The sequence below is a fragment of the Oncorhynchus kisutch genome, linkage group LG13 (genome assembly GCF_002021735.2).
Source record: "Oncorhynchus kisutch isolate 150728-3 linkage group LG13, Okis_V2, whole genome shotgun sequence".
Taxonomy (NCBI): Eukaryota; Metazoa; Chordata; class Actinopteri; order Salmoniformes; family Salmonidae; genus Oncorhynchus; species Oncorhynchus kisutch.
Genome location: NC_034186.2, coordinates 8,970,964 through 8,979,730, shown reverse-complemented (window position 1 = coordinate 8,979,730; position 8,767 = coordinate 8,970,964). Strand labels below are relative to the sequence as shown.

General features: G+C 43.1%; 1 protein-coding gene across 1 annotated transcript in view; it reads right to left on the bottom strand.

Annotated features, from left to right (window-relative positions):
• The window catches only part of abhd8b (abhydrolase domain containing 8b), an 18,143-nt gene extending 10,430 nt beyond the window's left edge, over positions 1-7,713 (bottom strand). Inside the window, exons 1-2 of the mRNA XM_020472706.2 lie at positions 7,344-7,713; positions 1-610 (exon numbers count right to left, since the gene is read on the bottom strand). The exon at positions 1-610 is cut by the window's left edge and continues 185 nt beyond it. Of these exons, the coding sequence (XP_020328295.1) occupies positions 1-603 (603 nt within the window). The 5' untranslated portion in view covers positions 604-610; positions 7,344-7,713. The remainder of the gene's footprint in view (positions 611-7,343) is intronic.
• Between the last annotated feature and the right edge of the window lie 1,054 nt (positions 7,714-8,767).

The following is an 8,767-nucleotide window of genomic DNA, read 5'->3' as shown; positions in this document are numbered from 1 at the left end:
GCCCCAGATGTCGAGGGAACCGCCCACGCCGTGCACGAAGAACACTGCCACGTCTGCGTGTGTCCCCTTACACGACGTGATCTTCCTCTCGCTGTCAATCACCACTGTTCGTTTGGGCTTCCGCCGCCGCTTCCGGGGCTGCTGGGTCAGATCTGGGGCTGATCCGAGGGTCGGGGCTGGAGATGTCGCCGCTCCCCCTGTTCCAACCACTGACCGGGTCTTGTCCGCTTTGGGGTCAGCGGTGGGAGTTGGATTGGACGATGGGTCTGCGAGCTCCACCTCTACGGTACAGTTCGGTTGTGTGTCTCCGTTTTGAGCGTGTAACAGCTCCTGTCTCGCCGCGTCGCCCAGGTCCTCTATCAGTAGCTGCCCATTACGGTACACTGTGATCTTCCTCTTACGGTGGACGCTTCCCCCAGGGCCCCTGGGCTCATCCACCACCTCCCGCTCCGGGATGATGTGTCGGACCCTCAAGACACGACCCGGTTTGACCTCCACGAACTCGTAGCCGTCGGCGGCTTCCGAGGTTTCTATGGGAACCACGACGTTGGCCGACTTCCCTGTCAGGCAGCAGAGGAGGCCGTCCATTAAGGTGGTCAACATGGCTGCCCTTGGAGGGAAACACACGCATGCACACACACACACACACACATAAACATCTATTGCAGATGACTCATGAGGGTATAATAATGCCTGCTGTTTTACTACACACACACGCTAGTAGGATAATCCCTATTCTAAAGCCTTCAGAGGCAAGGTTAGTCTAAGTACCACAGAATAATGAACACACAATATCTCAGCGATGGAAGAGTGACAAGTTAAAGCTTGTCAATCTTCCTTCAGGCGTGGCTTATTATAGGCTCTTATATGAAGCTTCTTCCTCTAGCAAGGCCTTATGGGTATTCATAGAAAAGGACAGCAATAGCCCATGGTTGAGTTAAAGCCGGCTACAGTGTGACAATGGGTACACTCGGTGTCTTCCAGAAGAAGTTTTTGGGGGAGTGGGACTACTCTGAATGAAGAGAAGATTACATGCATTCACACATGCACCTACACATCGTTTTTTCCCACCCAACTTTGAACCTAAATCCAATGACATGGTGAAATGATTTGTTGATTTCAAGTTGAATTCACATTAGTTGACAACTCAACCAAATGTGAATCAAAACTAGACGTCTATGCCGAGTGCTCATTGTGCAAATACAGACAGTTCAACCTCAGCCCTACTGGTCACTGTGGTTGGATTAGGAGGATTATAGTAAAACATTTCACATATCATTCCTCTCCTCTTTTTCCCTCTCTTTATTGCATACTTCCACTTCCCACACAGTGCTATGTGTTTTGTGATATCTGTAGGCCTTGATGTCAGACACATCAGGTTTGAACATCCTAAGTCCGGGACAAGGTTTGCCTTGCTAGCAAACGTGTCCCTGTCCTTGACTACTGTGGTGTTGCCCTCCGTTTTCTCTCAGTGTATGTTCGGAAAGGCCAGAACGTAAACACCTATACTGTGTTAAAGACGTAATAAGTTATTATATACGAGTACATATTTAATAGCTTATTATATATCTATCACAGACCATACACCTTACTGTTAATAAGTAGTCATGTCAGGTCGAGGTAGAATATACAGTACCTTCAGTAAGTATTCACACTCCTTGACTTATTCTACACTTTGTTGTGTTACACCCTGAATTCAAAATGGATTCAATAGATTTTTTCTCAATTGTTGCACACTTATTGAAATAAAATACATAAATATCTCATTTACATAAGTATTCACACTCCTGAGTCAATACTTTGTAGAAGCAGCGATTACAGATGTGAGTCTTTCTGGGTAAGTCTCTAAGAGCTTCCACACCTGGATTGTGCAACATCTGCCTACTATTTTCAAAATTCTTCAAGCTCTGTCAAATTGGTTGTTGATCAATGCTAGACAACCATTTTCAGGTCTTGCCATAGATGTCCTAGTAGATTTAAGTCAAAACTGTAACTCGGCCACTGAGGAACATTCACTGTCATCTTGGTAAGCAACTCCAGTGTAGATTTGGCCTTGTGTTTTAGGTTATTGTCCTTCATCTCTCAGTGTCTGATGGAAAGCAGACAAACAGGTTTTCCTCTAGGATTCTGCCTATGCTTAGCTCCATTCCGTTAATTTTTTATCCTGAAAAACTCCCCAGTCCTTACCAATTACAAGCACACCCATAACATGATGCAGCCACCACAATGCTTGAAAATATGGAGAGTGGTACTCAGTAATGTGTTGTACTGGATTTGCCCCAAACATAACACTTTGTATTCAGGACAAAAGGTTAATTGCGTTGCCAATTTTTTTTGCAGTATGACTTTAGTGCCTTGTTGTAAACAGGATGCATGTTTTGTAATATTTTTATTCCATACAGGTGTCCTTCTTTTCAGTCTGTCAATTAGGTTAGTATTGTGGAGTAACTACAATTTTGTTGATCCATCCTCAGTTTTCTCCTACCACTGTCACGCCCTGATCTGTTTCACCTGTCTTTGTGCATCGTCTCCACTCCCCTACAGGTGTCACCCATCTTCCCCATTATCCCCTGTGTACTTATACCCGTGTTTTCTGTTTGTCTGTTACCAGCGTTTGTCCTGTCAGCTCCTGTCTTTTCCCAGCCTTTCTTTTTTTCTTTGACCCCTGCCTGTCCTGATGCAGAACCCCCCCCGCCGACCACTCTGCCTGACCCTGATCCCGACTGCCGTCCTGTACCTTTGCCTCTGTTGCTGTAATAAACATTGTTACTTCGACACGGTCTGCATCTGGGTCTTACCTTACCCTGATAACCACAACCATTAAAATGTTTTAAAGTCACAATTGGCCTCATGGTGAAATCACTGCACGGTTTCCTTCCTCTCCGGCAACTGAGTTAGGAAGGATGCCTGTATCTTTGTAGTGACTGGGTGTATTGATACACCATCCAAAGTGAAACTAATAACTTCACCATGCTCAAAGGGATATTCAATGTCTACTTTTTTTATTTTACCCATCTACCAATAGGTGTCCTTCTTTGCGAGACATTGGAAAACCTCCCTGGTCTTTGTGGTTGAATCTGTATTTTAAATCCACTGCTCCACTGAGGGACCTTGCAGATAATTGTATGTGTGGGGTACAGAGAGGAGGTAGTCATTCAAAAATCATGTTAAACACTATTATTGCACACAAAGTGAATCGATGCAACTTATTATTGATTGTATGTTTGTTTATTCCATGTGTAATTCTGTGTTGTTGTAGGTCTCAAACTGCTTTTCTTTATCTTGGCCAGTTGCAAATGAGAACTTATTCTCAACTGGCCTACCTGGTTTAATAAATGTGAAATATATATTTTTTTTAATTAAATTGTGACTTGTTAAGCACATTTTTACTCCTGAATGCATTTATTCCTGCCATAACAAAGGGGTTGAATACTTATTGACTCAAGACATTTCAGATTTAACTTTGAAGTCATTTGTTAAAATTTCAGAAAACATCCTTCCACTTTGCCATCCTGAGGTATTGTTTATAGGCCAGTGATTATTATTACTTTGTTTTAATTTAATACATTTTCAAATCAGGCTGGAACACTTTCCCCCCCAATAAGTCAAAGGGGTGTGAATACTTTCTGAAGGCACTGTAGATTAACATAGCGTCCTCCTGCCTAAAATACTGTCTCTAGACCACACCTCCTTTTCCTAGCAGTCTCCCTCAGTGTTCATAATAACTGCGGATAGAGATACTATGGCTTTAATATTATTCAGAATTCGAGTGGCGCCTGAAACCCCCTCAGATATATGTCTCGTCACAACAATCTGAATGACAAATCACTGAGTGGGACCTCTTACATTAATCCCACAAACTGCAACCGTGGGCTGTTTTGTGGTTTGGCACAGATTATTATTATTTATTTTTTAAATCACTCCTACTCCTATGCTGTGGATCTGTTCCCGATTGAATTAATTTAGCTGATGCTGACATCATTCGTGTGGTCTTATCTGAATAATATGCTTACAGCAACGAGTGTTCAGACAAATTGCCACCCACTGTCTTGACCAATAATGCTGTTATTTATGATGTACCCAGCATAACATGCATGAAACTGGCCACAAATAGCAAAAATCACACATTCTTATTGTACACATCCAAATCACCCCACTGTCTACTCACTGAGGAACAAGAGCGAACACTTTTTGGCAACTCCAGACAATTTCCTACCGAGTCAGCAATTGGGGTCAACATCTCAGTTTGGTCTATCAGTGATATGCTAATGTTGTCACCCCTACAAATTGGCCAGTAATTTCTGCAAGGCTAGCAGTAGCAACACACAGCATTCCTGCCAATGGCATAGTTAAGACAGTGTTACATAAGCCCAGACCAGAGGGTTGTCATCCCTGCTTAGGGATTGGTGCCCACGAAAGCCCATACATCATCAGATGGATTAGAAGTCACTATGGCCTCAGAGTGTTGACAGTCTCAGGCCTGCTAAGGGTCAACAAACATGAACAACAATCCCTCTCCTTCTAAGAGGTGTGACTTCAGGCTTTCCTTCTGTTCTGCAAGATGCATTGTATTTCTGTACAGCAACATTGGCATTTTTGATATCAAGGTGTTGATAGATCCAACTTCTGAGGATGCTGTCGCATTCAAGTCCTATTTGGAATTTAGAAATGTCGAACTTGCTAAATGGTTGTAGTTATAGACGTGTCGCATTCAACCACGTTAGCAAGTGGCACATTTCTGAGTTTCCTAGTTCTGACTGGCGCATTAACGTGGCAGCATGCTCAGAAGTTGGATCTATCAACATCTTGTTATCAAGGATGCCACTTTTCCTGTACAGAAATACCATGCATCTAGTGGAACAGAAGCATGCCTGTGTAGGAGCATACTTCCTTTAGTAGCCAGGGAAGAACCAGCCTTTCAACGCTCTTCACCACTAAAAGGTTCATGCTACAGGGCAGTAGTCATTGTTTCAGGAAGGGTTGCTCTTTTCAGGTGCTGGGCTTATGGTGGCCAATTTCCATATTATTGGGATGGAATGTTCTGCCAGAGAGAGGTTAAAGAGCTCACAGAAAACACCTGCCAGTTGCTTAGACATTATTGTTTTTATTTCACCTTTATTTAACCAGGTAGGCCAGTTGAGAACAAGTTCTCATTTACAACAGCGACCTGGCCAAGACAAAGTAAAGCAGTGCGACAAAAACAACACAGAGTTACACATTAAGTAGGTGAACGCTGATGTTGTCTGGCCCAGGTGCTTTTCTTTGTTTTGTCCTTTTAAAACAGCTTCACCATCTTTTGGTTGCAGCTGAACAATTGTGTAACAGTGTGAGACATGTTAAAAGCTGATCTCTGACCTTTCAATTGCAAAGTCATGTTGGTCAAATCCACAATAAAAACGTAAGATTCTCTGCAGGTCAACACAGTCTTTTCTGGGGGGGAGAAGGGGAGAGTTTGGGTGTTATTAAGGGCTGCCAGTGTTTTCACACCCCTCGAAGCATCTTTATCCTCCTGAAAGAGCCTTTCCTTCTCCTCCTTGTACACTCTTGTAGTCTGTTTCATCTGCATTTTTTTATTTGGATTGCATTAGTTTACCCTCAACCTTGTTGCCAGTGGTAAATGCTATAAATGCTAAAGTTGTTTTCAGGTCCTTTGTGATCCAGGGTTTGTTGTTAGAAAATAAATGTACAGTTTTGGAAGGAACAATCATCTCCTCACACATAAATGAATACAGTTAGTGATAGCTTCAGTGGCCTCCTCAAGGCTCCCTCTGTGAACACACTCCTGCCTGCAGAGTCAAAGCAGCCCGCAGGCAGAGTCAAAGCAGCCCGCCGGCAGAGTCAAAGCAGCCAGCCGGCAGAGTCAAAGCAGCCCGCCGGCAGAGTCAAAGCAGCCCGCCGGCAGAGTCAAAGCAGCCCGCCGGCAGAGTCAAAGCAGCCCGCCTGCAGAGTCAAAGCAGCCCGCCTGCAGAGTCAAAGCAGCCCGCCTGCAGAGTCAAAGCAGCCCGCCTGCAGAGTCAAAGCAGCCCGCCGGCAGAGTCAAAGCAGCCCGCCTGCAGAGTCAAAGCAGCCCTGTAAGGTCTCACTGGTATCACTACCCCATTTTCTGACCACTATCTTAACCACACCATGTAGTTTGGTGCAATAGACTGGTATTAAATAAGATGCTAAAATCTGGTGTTCAGGCTGTAAATTCATGTATATCGTAAGCAATAGATTCTGTATTAAACCAGAGGCCAAGTTGACCAACCAAGAGAGAAGTCTATTTGCTACTAAAAACACAGTCATTTCTAAATGCTGCTGAGAATTTGTTCCTTGTCCTCCAATGGACTGGTGTCAGCTGGAGGGTCCAATCAATAGAAAGCAACACTTCACTTGACCTATCGCTGGTTGACATCTTCAAAACAATCTATAGGATAGGAGCTTTGTCTTGAAAACAAATCATTAGAAAAAAGTAGGTCATAAAACCAATCAAACACAGTTGGTGTCACACCAACTGTGTTTGATTGGTTTTATGACCTACTTTTTCCTATAGATTGTAGGAAATCCTATAGATTGTTTTGAAGATGTCAACCAGCGATAGGTCAAGTGAAGTGTTGCTTTCTATTGATTGGACCCTCCAGCTGACACCAGTCCATTGGAGGACAAGGAACAAATTCTCAGCAGCATTTAGAAATGACTGTGTTTTTAGTAGCAAATAGACTTCTCTCTTGGTTGGTCAACTTGGCCTCTGGCTTCTCTCTATACACAACACAAAAGACACCCTAAAGGTAGTCTGGAACATTATTTTAATGACTATGTCTTCTTTATCTAGTTATATAAAATAAACAAATATTTAATCATTAAATATTTAGCATCCAAGCTTATTTTGAAAACCTCAACCAGGAATGTGCAATATTATCTCAGGAAATATCATGCAATAGGGGTGTGCACAGAACCATTTTTGTCTTTACTACTATTCCATTTTCTAGGACTCCATTCCTTAGAATGGAAAACAACCGAGCGTGCGCAGACTGCGCACTGCCGGTCTGAATGGGAAACTGAACGAGCTTCTGATGCGACAAATACACAGCGAATGCCAGCATGTTTATCCGCCTTTGTTCACCAGTTTACAAGATACATTAGATCAGCCATGGCACTTTACACACGTCATATCACATCCCATTTTGGTATTTGATTTATGCTAATTAAATTCTGAGAATGTGTTACGCAATTGGTTTAGCAGATCTGCCCATTTCCACCGTGCGTGTTCCTTTTTAATCTTCTGTTGACACAACATGCCATCATAATCATACAGCAAGCTTCATACCCATACATTCTTGTTTCTCAAAAACGAAGACTCTTACCTTATTTTTTTCGACGTCCACAGGGGTACAATTATTAGATAATAAGCGTCTTTCTCGTATACCGCGTCTTCGAAACAGGAGCTCTATAATCTGTTGCAGCCAATCCAATAAACTAATCTAATTTGAGTCTGCAGCACTGTTCTCAACATTCTCACCCGCTAGTTTACATGACTACTACAATTTAATAGAAAGGCGCGTTTATCAATTCCATTGCATTTTGAACGTGCCCGTGGACGCATAGTAGACGCGCACGCCAGGTGTCTACATGTGCAAGTTTTTATCTATAAAGAGCACAGTTCACGCTTGTCCAACTGTTCCATACGCTCGTCCTGTATCCGCATTATGGAGCTGCCCCCTGCCGCTTGATTGACGTGCGAGAGAACCCGCTCTAGACACAACAGTGCCGCCACCAGCCGACCAATACATAACATGTAGACCCGTTGCTACTAACGATAGAAAATCTTTAATACGTATTGGAATATGCAGCATACTTTGCGAGCAGAACTCTTCCAAAATATACCCCTGCAAGACGCATATAATTAAGTGTAGGTCATATTCTCCCTACAGTGCTGCACTGTGAATGAACCAGCCCAGCTGTCTCCATGGAGATGGCACCCTATACACGATACATTGGGAACAGTGGGTGCCACTTTGTTCACCTCCTAGCTGACACACAACTGATAAAGGGGTAAACAGTCCCTGATAAACAGTCCCTGAAAAGTACAATTTCAGTAAAAACTGCTTAGCTGTTTCCATTTACACTAGAACACATTTGAAATTGTAACTGATAATGCCAATAAATCCCATTGGTTTCCAAACAAGTGTATAAGGAAAATGCTACATGTTTCCATAATAATAATACCACCCATCTTCCTCTCTCCTCATCCTCCTCTAGCTGACAACTGTGGCTGATGTAGTTGCTATTGGGTTTGTTGCTAAGGAACAGTTACCAGGGGATCCAGATGCCAGAGAGGCAAGACCAGGCAGACCTTCCATAAACCAGCAGTCACTCAGAGACAGAAGTATGATGCCCTGGTAACGGCCTATTCACAGCCATGTTTCACACATAAGCCTACCACAGAAATGATCACAGACTGAGCAGCTACACAAGTCTCAAATAAAGTATATACATTTGCTGCAATTGCATGTTATAGGCCCTACATCAATTTATTTAAACAATATTATGGGATAGCTGTATACCATGTTTATTACCCTACATGTGTAATTAAATGTAGGATATCCCATGGCCTTTACACAATAGCAGTGAAGCGGAGTGCCAATATGGTGCGGTTACTTACAAAGCAAACCCATGTCTCATTAAAGTCCAGTATCCTTGCACTAGTGAGAAAGAACTGGACGGGTTAAAGCACGTTCCATATATATGTTAGATCAATGAGAGAAAGGAATCGACTGGATGCATCACT